This window comes from Mytilus edulis, chromosome 12 (assembly GCF_963676685.1).
Source record: "Mytilus edulis chromosome 12, xbMytEdul2.2, whole genome shotgun sequence".
NCBI lineage: Eukaryota > Metazoa > Mollusca > Bivalvia > Mytilida > Mytilidae > Mytilus > Mytilus edulis.
The window spans coordinates 26,373,361-26,398,351 of record NC_092355.1 but is presented as its reverse complement, the minus strand read 5'-3'; the positions used below and the strand labels follow the sequence as shown (position 1 = coordinate 26,398,351).

The window sequence follows — 24,991 nt, the reverse complement described above, 5'->3', positions numbered from 1 at the left end:
AAAAAATCTATCGAAAACCCAATCCTACTTTTGAGGACAGGTTACACGTGCCTACTCTTTTCTCTGATTTCCTATGAATTAACAATTTAAATGAAGAATCGTACATAATTATTTGACGACCTTACTTTAACCAAACTTCACAACAACAATACATGACATACATTTAAGATCTTTTAGAATCATAGATGTCTAATGAAGCCAATAATCATTTGCCCGACTATTTACCTTACAAGAAATTCATAGGCAGAACAACAAAGAGAGAATAATGTTAGTCCCCTCTAAACCCCTCCCCAAATTCATTAAAAAAAAATCTGAATCAAATGTAAAGTTTAGTTTTTTTATTAAAATGAGTTCTTTTTCATAAAACGATGATAGACAATATATTTTAAAACTACTCATGCTTGATCTATCTCCTTCAAAACACGATGTTATATCTTTATCGTTATATTTTTGGCCGGACAAATAACGAAAAACCGTTAAAATGCTATTTGTCCGGCTTGCCGTATGAATAGACATGTTTTACTATTTGTCCGGCTAGCCGGACGAATAGCCACTGCCTATCATATTTTTTCCTTAATCTTTAATGGAATATGAGTCCCAATCGGATCCAATATGATAGGAATGGTTTCCGGAATGTGATTAAACTAGGGAAATTTCCTTACTGGCCAAATGCGAGTCTGTAATTAGCGACTGGGACCTCCTACTATGATAAAAGGTGGGTGCATTTTGGTCTGGATTTCACAAAACTAATTGAACAAGCTTCCCGTTTAACAGTAGGACAACAATCTGTTTTTGTAGAAACATTAAGCTCGTTAGAAAATCACTATATTTGGCTTTCAAAAATTAGAGATGCACTGTACTGTAGAGTTCCATCTGAAGAATTTTTCCTGCCATCTAATGATGCATTATTTTTACACTGGAAAAGGTCTTGTTGGGTTAAACTTGTATGGCAACAAGCTTATCAAAATTTGGTGCATTATCCAATTTTGAATGACCATAACTGGAAGGTTGACAAAAATGAACTAAGCATTGTTTGGGACTCTGATGAAAATTTAGAAAACATTTCAAACAATGTAAAAATGACAGCTGGGTGTGGGTGTATAAAATCTAATTGTAGTGGCAATCAGTGTGGATGTAGGAAGCAAAGAAAGTCGTGCGGTCCTGGATGTAAATGTGGACAGTCTTGTTTAAATTCAAGCGGCCCTACAATGTTACCTTCTGGTGATGCAAATATCCAACAACCAAACGAGAAAACCCAAGTTGAACCCCTTTATGACTCTGAATCAGACACTGACACGGACTCTGATAATATGATATTTAATGACTTCTTTCTTGAATTTGAGACTCTTGGCATTAATTTAGTTGAACTAGATGAATCAGATTTACAAACTGTCATCACAGATTTTAATACACATGTTTGAAATAATTCCATTCAAATAACATTTTTACATAAACAATTTTAGTTCCAAATATCCCATATCACATGTTTTGGTGTACGCTTTTGAAAATATTACCCAGGATGCATTAGATTCTGAAACGGCGAATTGGTTTATCACCGGAGTCAAAACGCGGATAGCTTGAGTTCCAATCCGAATTTTATCTTCTTTCATGTTGGTGGTTATGATGAATAAAAATGAAATGAATGATATTTCCTGCATCAAATCTTTTACACGTCGGTTCATTTTTTTTCAATTGTGCAGTCTATAAATTTAGATGAACGCACTTTCTTGTAAAATATTTCAGCTAAAAATAAAAAGTAAGCCTTTCCTTCTTAAGTTATCGTATATAGTATAATGTTCAAGCATCAAATTATGATATCATTAACTTATCAGCCTGAAATGCAAAAATCAACGTAAAGTTCTGGCCGCCATTACGTGTTGACAACGTCGTCTAGTGAACCGTATCACTGAGCGCCGAAATCCTTACTCAGGCGCTTCCGGTTGTCCTACTGCAAACGTTAGAAAAGTTGGAAGTGACGTCACAATACGCTAAAGTCACGTGACATACACGGTCAAAGTTCAAAATGGAAAGATAAAAGGGGGGACTAGAGAATAAATACAGATTTATAACTTTTATTAAACCTGTATTATCAGTAAACCGATAAACATTATTATTTACGCTCTGACAATTCAAAGAGAGAAACAATAGTTACAATCAGTTTTTTTTTTTTTTTAATTTTCACTCGTAGTTTACTGTTTTAAGAAGATGTGATAGGTCGTTTACAGTACAGACAGAAGGAGCTATTATACTAAACAAGAAGATCTAATAATCGATAAGAATAAATTATCGATATTGTTTGTCAATTTATCAACTATAATTATTTAAATGTACTTTGTTCAAGTTCACAGGCGACCAGTCGCTACATATCATAGGCGGATTTAGGGGGAGGGCCCGCCCTTCCCCATTCCTTTTCTTGGAAAAATTTAGTTTTCACGGTTCAACATGAAAAAAAGCAACTGTAAAAATCAATTGGAAAGTGAGTTACTCATTCAGTCGGCACAGAGATCAAACAACACTTACAAGACAAAAGAATCAAAGTTTCGATCTAAGTGTACATGCAGTTACTGAGAGTTAGTTCAAAGATAGTTCCAACACATAAATGTAATCAATTTGGTCTCTGTTGGATAATTGCCGCATTTGCAAATATGCTACACGTGTCTTATCCTAAAATTGAAGTGGCTGTAAAGTATGTGAATCTTTGAATCGTCCACAATCTACGAAAGTATTTTATAAATAAAACAGATACTTTTAAATGATAATTTTCCAAATAATATATATATAATACATGATGGACGTACATATATCTAAACTTGTACATTTGTCAGCCAGTACTAAAACCACACAGGTTCCCACAAAATATTGTATCACAATTTAGATTAAAATAAAAAGTGACTGTTCCGTGATATCAGGTTTTCTTCGCATCTCAACCTTCCTTTATCGACTTTTAGACTAAAATTCGTATATAAAAAGACACAAAAGAAAATCAGTACTGTATTGCATTTAATTCTTGAGCAACGTTAAAAGTTATAAAGATGCGAAAATCAAAATTTAGTAAGCAAGACGCTAGTTTTGCCTATTAAGATTATCAGTAGCCTTGGAACGAAATACTTGGGAGGCAAAATTAATAACGATGTCTTCAGAACTATGCATAAAAAAGATACTGAAAAGTATACATTATCCGACTAAAATATATACAACAGCAAAGGAATACCTAAGTTAAAAACAACACAGAACAAGCAGCAAATGATTTCAAAAAATGATTTTGTAGAAAACAAAACAAACGTTCCAGCATTGCTTCCCACTATGAATAAGCGCATTGATCTCAATTTCAAAAATAACTCAGGGTGACCTACGAAAATTCCTTAGATCACCCTGAGTTAATTTGAGATTAAGAGATAATTCGAATGGGTCTCCATTACAAACAAGGGGCAGACGATACAAATAGGAGAATTAAAACTCAAAGTCAAAGAAAATCCGGTAAAATCTTGACAAAAAGGTGTAAAACCACGAAAATAACAAACAACTGTCTAAACATATTTTTTGTAAATACCGAACAAGGAAAATTCAAAACGAAAAGACCCATACATATTCGTGTTAAATTGCCACAAGATATCAGCGCAACGTTTAATTCCTCTTTTCTTGGGAGACGTATTTTTAAGCGTATTTTTAAGCGTACACCATGTTGGAATCCGTGAAAAACGCGAAATAGGACGTTGTTATTTGACGTTTTCTATTGCTATAAACAACGTCATAGAGCTGTTAAGTCACTACCAAGTTGCGCTAGTTGATGCGCATAAACAATAGGCTGTTTGGTCTTTAACAAAATTAATGACAAAATCAAAAACTCAAACACGTCAAACGAATGCGAAGCATCTGTTATATTTCTGACTTGGTACAAGCATTTCCTTAGGATTAACCCTGGTTTTATAGCTAAATAAACATCCCACTTGTATGACAGTCGCATAGAAATCCATTTCAAAAATTGGTAGTGTTATGATATGTTAATAGCTTTCTACGTAGATTTGTCTAGATGTCTTAATAACAGTCGCTCGACATGCATTATGTAAAACTTTCGGATCCTTCGATTCACAAATGATCTTGTATGATATAATCAAATCCGATAATCAAGCTACACGTATGTCAATGAACGGTTTTCAACAATGATAAATATCCGTTTCATTGTTAATCGGATTAAACTAAATAACTATTACATATGAAATTAAACATCATGTGTCAGAAACCTACCCTTGCATAATGGATCTAGAGAAGAAAACATAATCTACGAGTTAAAGAAAGGATGTATGTTTAGTTACTGTATCAACAGAAAAGTAGTTAATGTAAAATAACTTTAAAGTAAACAGGAAAAATTATGTCCTATATTTTAAGGTAAGGTTTGAAGCTAGGTCTGAAATACTATTCTATGATTATATTTGATCAGGAATATTGCTTCACTGATTTATAAATATCATATAATTGCTAAAAGCATCAGCATACATAATTTAATTTCCGTAACAAACTTGTTATAGTATACATTCCTTGGCTTTCTAAAAAGCAGCTTAATGTAAATATATATAAAATATTTATTGTCTTAATATATCAAATAAATTTGTACAAAGTGCTAGGCTTAATATACGATTGGCGTATGGCTTCGCGGCTTATCTCTTTCGAGTCGATAATACAATGGTTGATCATTGCGGTTTTGCTTTGTTTCTTCTCTTACCTATTCTAACATCGGTCTCGGGCTTCTTTTAAACTAAGCATCGCTGTGTATTTCTTTATTCCACAGTGGCTAAGGAAAAAGAGGACCGGGGTGAGACTCGCAAAACTTGTTCAACCCCGCTACATGTGTGTGCCTGTTTAAGTCGGGGACCCCTACCCGTATTCTTGTGTGTGTGTGTTTGTTTTTTGTTTTATTTTGGTTCATTTGTATGTTTCGGAGCTGACTTTGTCGTTTATAGTTAGATGAACAACTATACATTAACATGGGAGGCAGCTGAAGCCCACATGATGGTGCAGGATTTGCTCGTTATGTTAAGGATACATTTTTGGCCGTGTGCTTTTTTCTCTTCTTTTGACGGTTTGTTAATTTTCTCTTTGACAAATTCCCCGTTTCCCCGTTTCTATACTACAAATTATCTTTTGAGACAATGTATTCTATATAATTATATAGTCAACATATCTAAAGCAAAGACATGCGATACAGAAATGTATGGTTGCGAATGACACAACTTCTCAGCATAAACCAAATGACCTATAAATGAAAAAAAAAGACATCTTTAGGTCACCGTACGACCTTTAACAATGAGTAAAACCCATACAGCATAGCAAGCTATAATACGAGACCCCGGTATGTATTTCTTTTTATATGTCAATTAAGATAAGAGTCGATTAAGATACAAGATACACGATACAAGATAAAAGATAACTTATCAATCAATCATGGTGCCCAAAATTTTAGCTACAATCAAATGAATTATAAAAGAAAGCACAATATATGATTAGAGTAATTTGAGGTCGATCGAACCTTTTAAGATCGGGGTTTGATCTCAACGTCGTTCGACTTGTTGTGTTGTCCGGTCTCACTTTGTTTGCAGTTCAAACGATTCCTAATTAAAAGAGGTTAGTTATAATTTCGAATAAAGGAACGATGATCAGCAATAAGGCAAACTAACAAAACAAACAAGACATACAGTGGCCTTCGGCTGTTGTCTGCGCTATATATATATGGTCGGGTTGTTGTCTCTTTGACACATTCCCCATATTTCCATTCTCAATTTCATATAACAATTGATCATAATAAACTGTCAACAAATAGTGACAAGCTCTTTATTAATAACTAACAAGGATCTTCCAGGGGCGTAGCTAGAAGAAAACGATGTGCAAGCAACTACCGCCGAGCGGAGCGAGGCGAAAAAAATTTTGGGACCCTTTAATGCAGAATTTTTTTTTTTTTAGTTTTCGGTCATAGGAAGGTTTAAAGAGGAGCTACATGTAGATAGGACTTATAAACAATTTATGAACGTAAAACTAATAATACTTGAATCTTCTGAATAGAGTAAATCATGGTTAATTAAATACATAAACAACACATTTTTGAATTACAGAATTTACTCAACATTGACCAAAATCTGCTCTTCGGGTCTAAGCAGAAACGAACTTGCTCCCAGACTTTAGACTACAGACGTAATACACTGGTAGATCTGCATGGTAGCACTCGCGAGATTTTATAAAGCAGCGTACGTGTTCTCCGGCGTCGAGCGGCCTCCCGATTGAAATTAAAGTACATGCCAGGTCATTTTGTATGTCTCAGACAATGTTGAGAATTATTCGTTGGTTATATTTCTTACAACACGAGGAAGCAGATACGACACAAAGAAGCTATTTTCTGATAATACCAGACATTCTCGAATTCCATTATATGGTCTACGTGTGTGAACGCAAAATATAATGAGACTTTCCAATGCTGTTTTGGCGTGTTTTCAGGGTGATTGGCTCTGTTAGTCTGTCGAAAACATCGCCTCGGCATATTTTCAATAATATCAAAGGGTTTCGATAAATCTAATGTCGATTGGTACATCGCATGGCAAACAGATAAGCCGTACTCTGTAAAATATGCTCCAAAACTACGCCGTCTTAAGAAGACTGAGTATAATAAATTCAAATCTGGTGAAAGATACAAGTTACTGTCCGATTTTTACATGATCTCCAATAATACGTTTAATTTGAAATGTCGTTATTTATTGACAGTTCATCCATTAAAAAAGTGACAACATATGTGTTTCCTTTAACCATAATTAATTTATAAATTTTTATTTTGGCATTTTATTTTTTTTGCTTGCCGAATCGATGTGCACGCAACTGCGTGTTGGCGTATAGGGAGCTACGCGCCTGTCTTCAGTTGAGAAAACATTCTTAAAATTAAAAAAAAACATAAACGCTTAGAAACATTTAGGAAAGTTCGAGATTTGGTCAGACAAATGGCAAAACGGTAAGTAAAACTGTTTTAAAAAATGCAACACTCCCATTAAAGTTTGGTAGCATTTTAACGGCCATTAAAAGCATAAGACGTACAATCACACATTTAATTATTCAGCATTTTTTTTTTAAGTTACTACTTTCTAATACAAAATTAATCATCTACATGTAAATAGTGTACTTTTGATCTTTTCAGGAAAATTCCCGTCACCATATTACTAATATGTGTTGTCCTGCAGATGACATCTGCTGAAAAAAGTCCACTTTGTTTCGAGGGTCAAGTAGGGCTAACCAATGGATGTAGTGTCCCACTATTTAGAAGATTTCCATACAAAAAGATATTTAAACCTGCTTGTCAACTTCATGATTTATGTTATAATTGTGTAAGTTTTATTTGTCCAAATTGAAATTATGTTAGTATTACGAAATGAATAAAAAGAGTAAGCGGATGTACATGTAGAAGTCACATGACAAAAAGTCATACATATTATCTTTAATAGAATTGATTGAATACAGAAGAACAAATTCTTGAATATCTTTTTATTGCATATAACATTCATTTTACAATAATTATTTATCCATCAGCCTTTATTAATGAAGATTTATAAAATTGTTATTATTCAAAGGATTTTCTATTGGCAACATGAAGTCAGACAAAGATTTGCTATTAAAAAAAATGTTTTCTTATTTACCCTAAAAATATAATACAACTATATTGTGCCTTTTGTCCTGCGACTTTTTGTCCGTGACTTTTTTGTCTGTGACTTTTTGTTTTGTGACCTTTTGTCCTACATTCGAACAAAAAATACACAACACACACACCCACCATTGCCCTCTAAACTTGAAAACTCGATCAAACGAAGAGGAGAAAATAAGATATATGTACACTAAATACAAGAAGTTTGAAAATTCGGTCAAAATGTTTATGATTCATTATAGTTTTATTTAGCTAACGCTCAGACGGTAACTGACCTGATTAACCATGACTATGGGGAAAACGGCACTATTACATTTTCCCAGCATTAGGTTGGCCTTTTTGTGTACCCAGGACAGGTGAGGGAAGTCAACTTAGGAGCGCTGCCCTTACTGAAAAATCAGCCTTTTGACGAACTGTTGCGGCAGATCTGCCGCAAACACTGCGGTAAGGTTGCAGCAAATAGTTTGCGGCAACTTCACCGCGACTTTTTACCATGCAAATGAAGGTTGCAGCAGACTTGCCGCAAAGTTTGATAGCCTTATATAGTTTTTGGTGAACTTCTGGCGAATATTTGTGGTGAATCTCTGGCGAACTCTGATAGCCTTATATAGTTTATGGCGAACTTCTGGCAATTGTTGCGGTGAACTTCCGGCAAACTTTCAAAGCCTTATATAGTTTGCGGTGAACTTCTGGCAAATCAAGTGATAATGATGCTCTATGACTACCTTTATATGTTATTTTTTTTCAAAACTGTACGTCTTATCCAAAATGATGCACATGTGGATCAGAATTAATTATTATGACCAAAAACTGATATTTATCTGCTCACCTTCTGATAAATTACATTTTTAAAGAAATGTGAAAGAGAGAAATAAAAGTTGTGACCACAATAAAAACAATGTAGGTACAAAAATGTACATGTATATTTATTAATTTACTCAGTGCATAATTCAGAATGAGCTGATTAATTTCTTAACAGATTCATATGTATGAAAAAATGAAGATAAGATCTGTCTTTATAAGGCCAATTTATATAAAGAAACTGGGATTAACATGATTGATCATGATTAAGGCATTACAACATTAAGCATAAAATCATATCTAAAATATAATTCTGACAAATGTGATTAAACAATATATAGAATTACAAATTGTTTTGAAGACCTTTTTAAGCTTACAACTGTAATGATATTTCTCTAAGGGCAATAAGAGTGTAACACAATTGTTATTTCAAAATGGGGTTCTTTGACATAATTTTTGTACCAATAATAGCAAATTAACATGCAAAAACTGTCTAAATTAACTTACAAAGAGATGATCAATGATGCATGGCCTGTTCCAGGAACTAATTGAATCATATATAACTCAGATATCTATCATATACAACATCCATTTACTTTTAACATGAAAACACCTACATTAAAACTTCCCTCCTATTTCAAATTCAAAGAAGCAGGAAGTCTGATTTTAGTGCAGGGAGCATGCTCAGTATGCTATAACGTTTGCGGCAAAGTTCCAGCAAACTTTAGAACTCTTTTAAAGTTTGTTTACAAATTTCCCTCAAATTTAAGAAAGTTAAGAGTTTGCCGCAACCTTGCGGCAAACTTTTACATATGTTTGCCGAAAGGTCGCTGCTAGCGGCGAACACTGGTGAACAACTTTCAGGTCTTCTGGCGAACTAAAAACATTGCCGCAAGGTTACTGCAACCTTGCCGCAAGGTTGCAGCAATGTTTCTCTTTTCATAGCGTGTGATTGGATGTAAGGGTACAATATATTTTTTTATTTATCTATGAATAACTGCAGTGTGTATATTTACAATATAAATTTTGAAAACTATTGAAATTTCTAGAGAATTATTCGATAAGACTTCTACAATTTCATAAATTTTTTGAAAAATTACGGTTGACATGGATAAAATAAACAAGTTCCGTGGGAAGTTGGTCAGGATACTATTTGGCTTCAATTTTTAATTTTAAAACAAAATAATAAAGTACTAACACCACACATAACTGTTTTATCCAAGTTTTTATTATAATCAAAGTGCTGGATAGCACCTCTGGAAAGTTTGCAACTGTAGCTGTGTATTATTCCAAAAAGGTTATAGACGTGTATTATTTCAAAAATGTATTTCATCACAACTTGGATGTTTTAAACTAAACCACTGTTTCGTCAGTAATTATCAAAAATCACTTTTTTCGTGTTTGTCATAAAAAGTTTTCATATTTTCTATTGTAACCTAAAACTGTAGATCTGAAATATTGAAATATACAGAAAGCTCTGTTAATTTCTTTTTTAAGTACCCATGCCATGTCAACATCAAGGGCCTGTAAATTAGTATTTTACTATTGGTTTAGATCCTTCATATTTGTTTTTTGGTAAATTAACACGTAAGTTTTTTTGTTTGAATTGCTCCACATGTTTCCTATCGGGACCTTTTATAGCTTTCTACATGTATATGGTACAAATATTTCTCATTATTGACGACCATATGGTGGCCTATAGTTATTAATACATTTTTCGATAGCATTGGTTCTTTGCAAAACATACCGCATCTTTTTTTTTTATAAATAAGACAGTTAAAGTAACTTAAATCAATACAACTGTAATGAAAGTGAATTTATATTAAAGGCTTTTATCAAAAATAGGGAACGTGTCCATGGGACACAAATGATGCCACCGCTAGCATTAATGTTATAAAGGGTCACAACTCAAGAACTGTAAATGTGACGCTACCAAAATGTGTACTTGATCTGAGTTATGGGGTAATAAGCATTGTGTATACATTCTAATTACACAGTATTGTGCAATAGATTTGTAAAATCTTGACATTTGTTTTGTGTCAGAAACCTATATATTATGTCAAAAATTTGATCGCAATCCAAATTCAGACCTATATCAAGCTTGAATGTTGTGTCCATACTTGCCCCAACTGTTCAGGGTTTCGACCTCTGCTGTCGTATAAAGATGTGCCTAGAGGAGCATCTGGTTCCATTTGTAACGAGGCACAACCCTAGAGCAGTAAAAATTACTCCACCAAAATTCAAACTTGATCTTTGTTTTATTGTTAAAAGTAGTACAATGTATAAGTTTCATAACATTTGGTTGAGCGAACTTAAGTTAGATAACTGAAAGGAAAATATTCAGCAATTTTTTACATATGTAAAGGGGCATAACTCTAAAATGGTATAACTATCGCCACCAAAATTCAAACTTGATCTGTTTGTGGTAATGAGCATTGTGTATAGGATTCATAGCATTTGGTTAAGACAAACTAAAATTTCCAGCAACTTTCCTATTTGTAAAGTAGCATAAAACGCTTGAATGGTAAAAGTGACGCAACTAAAATTCAAACTTGACTTGTGAATTGTGGTTATAAGCATTGCGTATAAGTTTCATACAATTTGGTTCAGGCAAACTAAAGTACGAGAACAGAAACGAATTTTGGGATGTACGGAGGTACATGTACGTACAAGTAAGGGAAGGACGTACATACTTACAGCAGAACAAGGATAAAACTCAATACGGTGGGAGCATAACAACAGCAGTATGAGCACAGGAATAAAAGGTTTATATACACTAGATTCATAGAGGTGCTTATGACCTGTAACACATTTTAGTTGCTGTTGTGAAATTAAGCATTGTTTTATGAGTATAAAATAACATTTGAAAATTTTTGTTTTAAGCAGGGACTACTATAAGACACAGTTATAGTAGTCTCAGTTTTAAGCCCTTCATTTGATATATTATGGTAATAATTGCCTCTGTGTTTGGATGACAAAGCAATTGAAATCTATTTATATAGGGCATGGTATGCCTTAAAACTTTTCCAGTTGCACAGGTTTGTCTGTAATCTATCTAAATTTTGAGGTGAAAATGCAGCCATTTTAGCCAAAGGGTACACATCATGAACCTTAATCATTTCTACAGAACTTGTCTTGATACCCTGAGCTATAATATTCGAAGAAGTAGATGCTGACTCGGTTGCTTTTAATACGGATGCTATATGATACGAATTTACAATAATACACCAGAAAAGGTATGATGTAAATTCAGTATTGGAAGAAGGCTGAAGAAGAACTGACGTTGGGTCAATGTTTTTCTGTTGTCAGTTTGATCCACTTGAGCATGCTGAACGAGTAAAGTTCCTAATATATCCTCATTGGAATGTGAAACAATTAAAATTTAAATAACGGAATTAAGTTTTCAAATGATTTTTGGCATCAAAATCTTCCGATCGATGTTAAGACAAAAACAATCCTTTTTTTTTTTTTTTTTTTTTATATCAAAGCCGGTACTCGTCCTTGGCGTGATCCGTTAGACATATTTATTACATTGGTTGCAATGAATTACATTGATTTCCCAGTTAGATAAAAACCGATAATTTCACATGTGAAATAAACGTGGTTATTTCACTCTCTGACGTCATACAACAATAGGCGTTGTCAAGACGTCGATAACGTCGGATCAAAACAAATTGTCAATGCGTAGGAAAAAGATATAGTTCCTTACATTTTCTACATTAATTTCATAAAAAAAAGCCATTTGCCAATGTAATAAAAAGAATAACTAATCGCCGTATTTGAATATCAAAAATAAGACAACTTGTGACCGAACGCCGCTATGGATTAAACTCGTGCTGCGCACTCGTTTAATCCATGCGTCGTTCGGTCACGCGTTGTCTTATTTTTGATATTCAAATACGGCGATTAGTTATACTATAAATAATATAATTATCGAGTATGTTATATTCTTTCACCTGTGTTTTGTTTAAACAAACCATTGTCACTTTTCAATTATCCGACGGCTTGGTCAAAATGTCAACTTGTTCTCGCATTTTAATCAGTCATTCCCGATTCTTTCGACCCACTCGGGATTTTACCACGTTTACGTACGTACATATAGTAAACAGGTAAAAGTAGAGCGGGAAAATGTTCATTCATGAAATATTCATGATTCATTCATGAAATATTCATGAATGAATAAAGACGCAATCTCGCGTAGATTTCTTGTGATTTTCTCTTCAGCGCATGGCAGATCCGCGAAGTAGTGTTTGTGACACTCATTTTTAAAATGAACTTAAATTCATTTGAATCGTCGATGAACATTCATTTCTTTTTTATTCAAGCTGTAATCTTTTCAGTCAAAGCAGTAGTTACTCAAAATTTTAAAGAATCTTCCAAGAATCCGAACTCAAACACTAGTACTACACTATCTCGGAGTAGAATATATTGCGATTATCTGTCAACCGGAAGTTTGAGGCCGACGCCTAAGGAAAGTAGCAATAGCAAGCTATAGCAAACTTTCCAAAAAGGGGTATATTTAGAAAATGTTAGTATTGTCGCCTATGGCAGAATACATAGTACCGTTTTTCCTAAAATATCGCTTCCGCTATTAAAAAACCAATGACCTAAACACGAATTTTTAATCTCCATAAAGACACACATTGAACGAGGATTATTCCAAAATGATGTTGTAAGCTGCTTGGTTTTTTTTTTTAATAAGATTCAAGTATAATTATTAACCCGAATAATCCAGTCGTTATATTATCACTACATACGAAAAGTGGTGAGAATCGGAGACGGTCAGGGCTTGAATTATTCGAGTTACATAGATACAATTAGCAAATATAAGTCAACTCAATTAATATTTTTAATAAAACAGTTTGGACAAATATAATATGCAAAATATCTGCAAACAAAATCTATGAATTAAAGAGAGGGAAAATAAAAATTGTTAAAGTCGCTATTTAATTTATTAGGTCTTTCCACTTTTCCGTGGAAAGACCTATTGGATTTCTTCTGATTATTAGGTCTTTCCACCTTTCCGTGGAAAGACCTATTGAATTTGTTCTGATTATTAGGTCTTTCCACCTTTCCGTGGAAAGACCTATTGAATTTGTTCTGATTATTATTATTATTAGGTCTTTCCACCTTTCCGTGGAAAGACCTATTGAATTTGTTCTGATTATTATTATTATTATTATTATTTTTTTTTTTTTTTCTTCCGCCTAAATTTTTTTCTTGCGTATTATTGATGTTTGAAAAGATGTCGCTTAGATATTTGGAATATGGTATCATATAGTTTATACGCTTTAAAAATTTACAACTGTGTAACAAAATACTTTACGTTGTAAGAGTTATCTCCCCAAACACGGTTTTTCTTGTGGCCACTACTCCTTCGCAACCGTTAAAGATTACGACAAATTTATTTTACCAAATTGCTCGTTACATCTTCAGGATTAGGATATTCATTTGGACCGAAGCTTTACGGAGACTCCATATGAGAGTTATTCCCCCTTTTCTCTTAAATTAAGTGATATGCATTTCTAAATGGTAAACCATAAGTGATAAAGACATAGGGTCTTTAGATTTGGGGTCCTTGGTCGAAAATAATAAAAATGAGGTCAAGGTCAAAGGTCAAGGTCATATTCTAAATTTTGATTTTGTCTTATTTTCATTTATTTTCAAATACCTTATGACATATCGACAAATGATTTTTCATAAATTGTTAGTTGTGACATGTCCTTTCTTGTATATTTTGATTGAAAGGGTGCGCAGACAATAAATAGGAGTTTTTGCCCATCTTACATTTAGAATTACGCGTAAAGTGATATTACTAATAAACCAAACATATTAAAGACCTTGGGTCTTTTGATTTAAGGTCCTTGGTTTGTGAACTTGAAATTGATGTCAAGGTCATAGGTTAATATGACGTTCTAGATTTTGACCTTTGCTTTAAATTCATATAAATACATCATACAGCCATAGGAACTAACATTTTAAACTGATTTTTAATATTTCAATATCAAAAAAGATCTTTTCTAGTGGAAAGACCTACAATTGTTCTCTGAACAATTGGTTTTTAATTATTATTATTTTTTTTTTTTTTTTTCTTCCGCCTAAATTTTTTTCTTGCGTAGTATTGATATTTCAAAAGATGTCGCTTAGATATTTGGAATATGATGTCGTATAGTTTATACGCTTTAAAAATTTACAACTGCGTAACAAAATACTTTACGTTGTAAGAGTTATCTCCCCAAACACTGTTATTCTTGTGGCCACTACTCCTTCGCAACCGTAAAAGATTATGACAAATTTATTTTACCAAATTGCTCGTTACATCTTCAGGATTAGAATATTCATCGGACCGAAGCTATCCGGAGACTCCATATGAGAGTTATTTCCCCTTATGCATTTGATATAAGTGATATGTGTTTCTTACTGGTAAACCATCAGTGATATAGGCCTAGGGTCTTTAGATTTGAGGTCCTTGGTCCAAAAAAATGAAAATAAGGTCAAGGTCAAAGGTCAAGGTCATATTCTAAATTTTGATTTTAGCTTATTTTCTCTTATTTTCAACAACCGTGAAAGATATTGACAAATTATTTTTACTAAATTGTGAGTTGCGACATGTTGTAACTTATAAATTTTGGTTGGAAGTGTGCGTAAACAATTAATGAGAGTTTTCGCCCATCTTATATTTAAAATCATGCCTAAAGTGATATAACTCATTAACCATACATATAACACACCTAAGGTCTTTTTTATTTGAGGTCCTTGGTTGGTGACCTTGAAATTGAGGTCAAGGTCAAAGGTTAAAAGGACGTTCTAGATTTTGACCTTTGCTTTAAATTCATATTTATACATTATAAAGTCATAGGAACTGACATTTTAGATTGATTTTTAATATTTTGATAATAAAATAGACCTTTACTTGTGGAAAGACCTTCAATTGTTCTTTGAACAATTGGTTTTTAATTATTATTATTATTATTATTTTTTTTTTTTTTTTTCTTCCGCCTAATTTTTTTTCTTGCGTATTATTGATGTTTCAAAAGATGTCGCTTAGATATTTGGAATATGGTATCGTATAGTTTATACGCTTTAAAAATTTACAACTGTGTAACAAAATACTTTACGTTGTAAGAGTTATCTCCCCAAACACTGTTTTTCTTGTGGCCACTACTCCTTCGCAACCGTTAAAGATTACGACAAATTTATTTTACCAAATTGCTCGTTACATCTTCAGGATTAGGATATTCATTTGGACCGAAGCTTTACGGAGACTCCATATGAGAGTTATTCCCCCTTTTCCCTTAAATTAAGTGATATGCATTTCTAAATGGTAAACCATAAGTGATAAAGACATAGGGTCTTTAGATTTGGGGTCTTTGGTCGAAAATAATAAAAATGAGGTCAAGGTCAAAGGTCAAGGTCATATTCTAAATTTTGATTTTGGCTTATTTTCATTTATTTTCAAATACCTTATGACATATCGACAAATAATTTTTCATAAATTGTTAGTTGCGACATGTCCTTACTTGTATATTTTGATTGAAAGGGTGCGCAGACAATAAATAGGAGTTTTTGCCCATCTTACATTTAGAATTACGCGTAAAGTGATATTACTAATAAACCAAACATATTAAAGACCTTGGGTCTTTTGATTTAAGGTCCTTGGTTTGTGAATTTGAAATTGAGGTCAAGGTCATAGGTTAATATGACGTTCTAGATTTTGACCTTTGCTTTAAATTCATATAAATACATCATACAGCCATAGGAACTAACATTTTAAACTGATTTTTAATATTTCAATATCAAAAAAGATCTTTTCTAGTGGAAAGACCTACAATTGTTCTCTGAACAATTGGTTTTTAATTATTATTATTTTTTTTTTCTTCCGCCTAATTTTTTTCCTTTGCTGTTTTTTTGTTTCGCAAGATGTCGCTTTGATATTTGGAATATGATATCGAACAGGTAATACGCTTTTTGAAACCAACTCTGCTTAACTAAATACTTTCCCATATAAGAGTTATCTCCCCAAACACTGTTTTTCTTGTGGCCACTTCTCCTTCGCAACCGTAAAAGATTATGACAAATTTATTTTACCAAATTGTTCGTTATATCCTCAGGATGTTCTGTTTTATTTTGACCGAAGCCGTATAGAGATTCCATATGAGAGTTAGTTCCCCTTTTGTATTTGAAATTTTGAAATGTATTTTAAACTGGAAAACCATAAGTGATAGAGACCTAGGGTCTTTTGATTTGAGATCCTTGGTCCAAAAAAAATGAAAATTAGGTCAAGGTCAAAGGTCAAGGTCATATTCTAAATTTTGATTTTGGCTTATTTTCACTCATTTTCATTAACCTTATAAGATATAGACAAATTATTTTTTACTAAATTGTTAGTTGCGACATGTCGTAACATAATAATTTTGGTTGAAAGGGTGCGTAGACAATAAATGGGAGTTTTAGCCCCTATCACATCTAAAATTATGCGTAAAGTGATATAACTTATTAACCATACATATTAGAGACCAAGGGTCTTTTGATTTGAAATCCATGGTCCAAAAAAATGAAAATTAGGTCAAGGTCAAAGGTCAAGGTCATATTCTAAATTTTTGATTTTGGCTTATTTTCACTAATTTGCATTAACCTTATAAGATATCAACAAATTATTTTTACTAAATTGTTAGTTGCGACATGTCGTTACTTAATAATTTTGGTTGAAAGGGTGCGTAGTCAATAAACAGGAGTTTTAGCCCCTATCATATCTAAAATTATGCGTAAAGTGATATAACTTATTTAACATACATATTAGAGACCTAGGGTCTTTTGATTTGAGATCCTCAGTTTGTGACCTTGAAATTGAGGTCAAGGTCAGAGGTAAATTTGACGTTCTAGATTATGACCTTTGCTTAAAATTCATATCTATACATCATAAAGCCACAGGAACTTACATTTTAGACTGATTTTTAATATTTTAATATCAAAATAGATATTTACTGGTGGAAAGACCTTCAATTGTTCTCTGAACAATTGGTTTTTAATTTTTTTTTAAATTGTAGGGAATAGCGCAAAGTAAAGACCGGAAATACTGTGACAAAATTTTCCTGAAAAAAATGAAACAAATCTGTTCAACAAGAAAAGGTTGGAGAAAAAGATCATGCAGAAGATTTTCAAGATTGTATTATGTTGGTGTTCGTGTGGGCGGAAAATCATCATTTCGACAGACTCCAAAAGCTGAATGTAGCGTACTAGACTGGATAGCTAGTTGTTTTCCGTAAATCAAACATAGTCTCTAGTTGCATGTTTAGATTACACTTTTTATTTGTCTGAATAAAATAAAGATGTAAATAGTTTACTAGTATATATTTAGTTTTTTTTTCCTGAACTGAAACCCGTGTCACAAGAGTGGCTCGCTTGTTGCACACCAAGGAAACACATTCATAAACAAACATGTTTGTAAAATTTATTTACGCTCTGACAATTCAAGGTGAGAAACAATAGTTACAATCAGTTGTTTTTTTATTCACTGTTTCACTCGTAGTTTACTGTTTCCAGAAGATGTGATAGATCGTTTACAATACAGACAGAAGGAGCTATACTAAACCAGAAGATCAAACTGAATTTAACAATAACCTCTAAACAATAAATTATCGATATTGTTTGTCAATTTATCAATTATAATTAATTATTTACATGTTCTTTGTTTCAAGTTCATAGGCGAGCAGTCAAAAGTAATATCACAAAATAACTGAACTCTTAGGAAAATTCAAAACGAAAAGTCCCTTATCAAATGGCAAAATCAAAAGCTCAAACACATTAAACGAACGGATAACATCTGTCATATTTCTGACTTGGTACAGACATTTTCTTATGTAGAAAATGGTGGATTGAACCTGGTTTTATAGCTAGATAAACCTCTCACTTGTATGACAGTCGCACCAAATTCCCTTATATTGACAACGATGCGTATTTAGGAAGAAAAAAATAAATCGCAATAACCAATTAGGTTTTGTAAAGCTTGTCACTCAGGATGACGGCTATAGTAGATTGCCTCTGGATAATATAGAAATGTTATTGGATAGATATTTTGCAATGTCATAAGTTATGAACCCCTCAAATAGTTGTAACCTTACGGTTCTTTATCGTACAAAGAGTTCGGACAAATATGACGAAGTATCAAAGATAAACAATAAAATAATAAACTTTTTAAGAAAAACATCTTTAATAAGTGAATTCTGTATACATGTTAGGAAAAAAAATGAAAATCGGTCTAATATATTACGGAATATTAAAAATGAGTAAACGCTCTTTTAAAAAAAAAGTATAAGCCTGGTACATTGTACATGTATCTTAACGGCGATTTTCCTAGAAGTTATAATATACAAAAATATAAAATACTTAATCGTACATGTAAGAAATGCCAAGGGTAGACACTCATGTTTAAATTGTCTAAGTTGTCAAAGTTTGAAAACCGCATGGTCCAGATAATGTGACACGTTTTGTGCACATACTGTGTTTAGGAATTAAACTCATCATAGATACCAGTATTACAATTGTGTAGCAATCAATGAATTTCGTCAAATAGACAATCACACCTCAGCGTATGGACCATCGCACCTCGGCGTAGACCATCACACTTCAGCGTACGGACCATCGCACCTCGGTATAGACCATCACACTTCAGCGTACGGACCATCGCACCTCGGCGTATACCATCACACTTCAGCGTACGGACCATTGCACCTCGCCATAGGCCATCACACTTCAGCGTTTGCATCGAACATCCGAGTCCTTCATATATAGGAGAATTGAAAAAGCATAGGTGACTGATATGTTCAGTTGACTTGGTGTAAAATAAAAGGAGATGTGGTATAATCGACAATGACACAAACTAACTACCATAGTACAAAGGGCGGGAATTTAAACATCTATAGGTAACTCTAAGACGACCTGCAACAATAGTGAACTATAAACGGCCTCGCCATCCTAAAATGAGCAATAACTCAAATCAGAAAAAAAACTGCATGATTTATGCTATAAACCTGTAATTGTATTATACAGCATTATATTTTATCCATGAAAGAAAAATCAAACTTTTGTAACATTTAGGTAACTGTTTAATATGATCTACACATAAAATGATAGAAATACTATATACTTACTTCTTTGGAAACTAGAAAAAAAAGTTCTATACATATTTGAGATCTCAAATGGGGTAGATAACAACTTCCATAGCAACGATAGCATCCAACATATTGACAGTCTATATAAAGAATTGATGTACGATAAATATAAAAAAGAAGATGTGGTATGATTGCCAATGAGACAACTATCCACAAAAGACCAAAATGACACAGACATTAACAACTATAGGTCACCGTACGGCCTTCAACAATGAACAAAGCCCATACCGCATAGCCAGCTATAAAAGGCCCCGAGAAGACAATGTAAAGATTGACAGTAACAAACTAAACTTCACACAATTTATACAGGCACAAACAGGATGCCATACTATAATACTAGTAACAGTATTAGTTCATCGGTTATCTTTTAACGACGAGGTTTAGAGAGTTTAAAATATACATTTGTACCTACATTACCATTTTTCAAAATTGTACAAAACCATAAAAACTGTCTTATATTCATATGTTGTAGTCGTATTTATATGTATCAACGCTGCTATTTTTTTGGTGTCGGAGCTGCACTTGTCCATAAATTAGATCCGTCCATTGTTGTTGCTGCGTTTTCAATTTGGTTTACCTCCATTGTTGTAGGTACGTTTTCAATTTGGTTTACCTCCATTGTTGTAGCAGCGTTTTCATTTTGGTTTACTTCTGTCATGTTTTCTGGTTCTGCATTTGATTCGATCATTTTAGATGTTGTGACGTCTGGGGTATTTACTTCCGGTGTTGTAGTAGCTATACTTTCCAAATGATTCTGGTATACATTTACGTCTATGAAAAAAAATAACACTCAAAACATCTGATTGTCTCATCACTTATAAAAAAAAGTCGCCGTCACGTAAAATTGGCAAAATGTTTTTGGTTGACAATTTCTTCCGCTAATTGAAAAACATCATCTCGAGTGAACGCTACTGATATTTAACAAAATTTTGGCAAAAAACATTCTTCGCTCTCACCCCATATGGAATTTACTGACCCCATATATATCGTATTAGGTCACTAGCGCACTATGTAACTAATAATATTCTCCATGAATATAAGATGTGCAAATGTTAATACAACATAATACCAATTAACTTTGGCCTCCACTAAAATGGTTCCCATTAAACCGACCTTATCACAAACACATACATTTTTTTTAAAACCCAATAGACTATGACTAAGGAGGCTGAGCCAAATAATCTCCATGGAAATGAGATTTGCCAATGCTCATACAACTGCATACATAATAGCGTTGACCTACCACTAGTGGTTCCCCATAAACCGACCTAAACTAAGCAACAGTTTCAAAGTCATTAGACCATAACTGAGGGGGCATGGCTAATTAATTTCTATGGAAGTGAGATGCCAATGCTTATACAACTACATACCAAATATCATTGACCTACCACTTGTGGTTCACCATAAAACTAGACCTTATCACAAACTAATAGGAAATTATACTTTTTAGAGAACATTTTATCTAAGGTCAAGTCCGAAGCAAGGTACCGTAAGATTTAAACAATTAAACAATGGATAACAAACGCTTATACATAACCACAAGATGAATAGCAATAAAATATAACCTAGAATTAAATTTAAATCAAGATATGAATTACCGGTCCCGTGCGAAATTTATAAGTCTACTGTTTATTCAACAAGGTTTTTTTTTAGAGTCAGAAATTTTTATTTCCTTTTTTGACGCTATCAATCAAATATTTTTTTTTCAAAATTTAACGCTATCAGGTATGGGCAAAATCAGTATTTCGAATATATTTTATCATCTGCTTGACCAGATTATTATTTTTTTTTTAATCGAAGTAGGGATCCGAATATTTTTTTAGGAAACCCTTGCAGATAAATGGTCGTTCCCTTACAATATATAACACAATGAATAATTATAATAATTATACTTGTATACCTTCAATCTCACAGCTTCTTGTATCATCGCCCTGTCGACTACAGACCGTCCCAGGGTAGCATCCACTAGCGTATATACAAGGATCATAAAATGTCTGTCAAAGTATAAATAATGTGTTGTTTTATATATGTTATCATTATTCTGGTTTATTATTATATGTAATGAGTAAGACAATTTGATCACGTTTTTTGAATTTTGAAAAACTTATATTAACTGAGGTCGACGGCCGAAGTAAATATTAGTTTTTCAAAGACAGTTATTGTTTTATTTTAAATTCCGAAAGAAAACATTTAATCAAAAATATTTACCAAATACAAAATGTACTTTAAAAAACATTTTACAAAAACGATACATGTAAAATTCAGTATTTACCTTTCTCAGTCCCTCCATTGAAGTGTATTCGTACTTCGCATCGTTGACGAAGTTGTTACTTTCAATACCATGTCCAGTATTTAGTTCACAGTAGAACGCCGACGCTTTGTAATTGAACGACTCGCACCTCGCTCGACGAATACATTCGTCAAAGCACTGGTTTGGACCGAACTTTTCAAACGTCATGAATACAGTGCCCGGAAAATGTCTACCAGGCTCTGTTGGATTAACTATACATGAATATGGTCCATTGTAGCACTGACTCGTAGAAAATTGTACGAAAATAGATAGAAATAACGTTCCAAAAAGATATGTATGCATGTTCTCTTTTTCTGTCTTTCCTCCCAGATATTCGTTGATAAAATGGTATGCACGACGAGATGTGTGTATATCGTGTTTTGTAACTAAGCATCAAATACCAGCAAACTATTCAATATTCTATAGGTTAATGTTTTGAAAGCATGTTTTAATTATCAAATTAAATATTTATGTAAGTTTAATATGTTTTTCCTAACAAAATTGATTATCCTTTTCCCTAATGAAAATAAGTTAAAGTTCGTCAATACTTAGCAATAATTTATTACCAATTTGCACATAGCATTCAACCGTCCCATTTTATTCAAAACACATATTATGAAAACAAAGTAACAGTAATAATATGTTTTCTGTTTTTCTTCACGAACACTTTGTTAATTCCGTTCATCCAAAGCGTTTAACCTTCGTCAGAGGTGGATCCAAAGGGAGATGAAAATGGGGGTTGTAGGGGTTGGAATCCCCCCCTTTTTTTTTACAATCAATGCTTTTAAATGGGGACATGTAACCTGGCTTTGACCCCCTTTTTAAAAAGGCTGGACCCCCCCCCTGTTCGTCAAGAACTCTCAAACTCAAGAATATAAAAGGCCGATGATGTATTCATACTTTAAGACTAGAGGAACTATATTTGACCTAAATTAAACCCATCTGGTATCTATCCTAAACTTGTCCTACTGAGGTTCCAACTTTAGTTTCCCAACGATTTCCAGAAGTATCCCCCACACCCCATACCATCCCCACCCCTTCGCTACCCGTTGTTGTCAATTAAAATAGCACCTTTGGAGTTCGTGTGTCCGACGTGCTTTTCTGGATTTACTTTCATAAGAGATGCTAAAGTGAAGGATGTAAATTAGTTTTTGAATAAGCTAGAAACCCCATGACCGAAAGAAACATTAAAAGCGTACAAGCAAACCAATCGAAGTTAACTGTGCCTGCAGATGTTGGAACCTTACGTCAAACTCTCAAATTTAATGTATCAAATTCTGTTCTATAAACATATTATAATCGCTTAAGTTTATAATGCATAACTGACCTAAGGGAGGACCCGCTCCAGTCATGCTTCAATGATTCCCTATATAATCAACCAAATTTTTACCACGAAAGGGTCTGCCCCCCTGGATCCGCCTATGGTACATACATGCATTCATCTTTTAAGATGTCTTTCTTCAAAAATTATGTTGAAAAAAAACCCGCGACATCGATTTCCATCTTCGGACCCTTGCATGCACGATACTAGGTCTCATAATGCAAGGTCAAATGAAGTCGAATAAACGTCTGCATGACAGTGATATACTTTTTGTACCAGGTGATTATTTAAAGTTATAATTGAGACAAAATTGAACAGAACTGATTAAGAATGCTGTAAGCAATAATGCCGTTTTAGCTATAGAATTGAAAGAAACCTTACTGCGTTTATTGTTCGTATATCGAATGAATAAAACTAGAATGTCATTATGAATAAAAATAGATAGTAACATTATGCCCTGGATTATGTTGTTATTTACCACCAATGGCGCTTTGGTTTGTGCTTTTGAAGATTGAAATAAACAATTAATTGAATCCCATAGGCGACAATGGTAGCCTTTTTCGAGATACACATGCCATGAAATCCTCGATAAAAATTCCGGTCGACCCCCTACGGCAGTCATTAGTAGCTAAAGATTTGATTTCATTCAAGAAATTAATGTATGACCTTCATGTACGTGTCGCTTAGAACACGGCCATATATACCAAATGGTCAAAATTAATCATCTATGTAATTTGCTCTATGGGGTGTTTGCAGAATTTCAACGGAGGCAATTTCTTGGCATGGACTTTAGAAAGTTGATCTTTTTAACGAAACCTTGCTAGAATCAAAGAAAAGTTATTAGGACAGTATTTTTTGGTTCCAAAAATATAGGTTCGCGTTGCTTTTCTTAGCGTATTTTGTACTTATCTCCCATGCCTATCAATTTTGCCCTTAAAAATACGTGTCTTGTCCAAGCGTTGAAAAGTCATCTCAGTGCCTTTAGGGCTACGGAATAATTTTTATTTTGCCTTTTGTGTAAAGCAGAGTGCACGAAGTCTCTAAAAATAAAAAATAACGGGCGCACATATCGACCAATCAGGATTAGCCATACTCTTAATTCTGAATACCATGTTGCGCCCATAAAATCTAATGGTGTATTGTAAACTGAAAGCATTAGCCAGACTACATTAATCTTTTGACGTTACATTTGAATTGCTAATCAATTGTAATTAGCCTGTTCATGTTTATGACTTACTAAGGAATTGGGTTTTATAGAATAAGATATAATCCATTACTATCTGTTGTCAAGTTAACGTACATTGGCAAATATTTCATGTCACTTTAGGAAAAAAAAAAAAGGATTTTATAAAAAGGTGAATGTTTCAACTTAATGCAAGAGAGACAGATATTCTAATTTTAAGTATACTACACAGGTAAAATAGCTAAAAAATCCGTAATACGTCCGTATTATACGGCACGTCTACGGACGAATAGTACCACGGACGTAAAACCCTTTGCTTCCCATCCGTAAAACGTCCGTGAAACGTCCGTAGCTATTTTACCTGAGTGTATAAGTAATTAAACTGGAGTCGACTGGTCTCCATCAGGCATTAAAATTAACGGATATATGCAGTTATATTTTCGTATAATTATTTAATCAATAAGACTTCAACATTAAATTCCTAATTAAAGTTCGCATCAACACCTAGTATGAATAGGTATTCTAATTTTAAAACACATTAATTTTAATTGGC

At 33.2% G+C, this 24,991-nt stretch overlaps 1 protein-coding gene across 1 annotated transcript; it reads right to left on the bottom strand.

Moving 5' to 3' along the window:
- Positions 1–17,501: 17,501 nt before the first annotated feature.
- LOC139498147 (uncharacterized) lies at positions 17,502–22,319 on the bottom strand. The gene is made up of 3 exons (XM_071286478.1): positions 21,917–22,319; positions 21,545–21,638; positions 17,502–20,415 (listed from the first exon to the last, which is right to left on the bottom strand). The coding sequence occupies exons 1-3, from the start codon at positions 22,235–22,237 to the stop codon at positions 20,141–20,143; spliced, it is 690 nt and encodes a 229-aa protein (XP_071142579.1). The 5' UTR covers positions 22,238–22,319; the 3' UTR covers positions 17,502–20,140.
- Between the last annotated feature and the right edge of the window lie 2,672 nt (positions 22,320–24,991).

What these genes read in the sequence shown, in the direction of transcription:
- LOC139498147 (XM_071286478.1), bottom strand. Translation starts at nt 22,237, where the DNA reads ATGCATACATATCTTTTTGGAACGTTATTTCTATCTATTTTCGTACAA. An exon ending in CAATGGAGGGACTGAGAAAG is followed by an intron (nt 21,639 to 21,916) that starts GTAAATACTGAA and finishes ATACTTTGACAG; the next exon opens with ACATTTTATGATCCTTGTAT. An exon ending in AAGAAGCTGTGAGATTGAAG is followed by an intron (nt 20,416 to 21,544) that starts GTATACAAGTAT and finishes TTTTTTTCATAG; the next exon opens with ACGTAAATGTATACCAGAAT.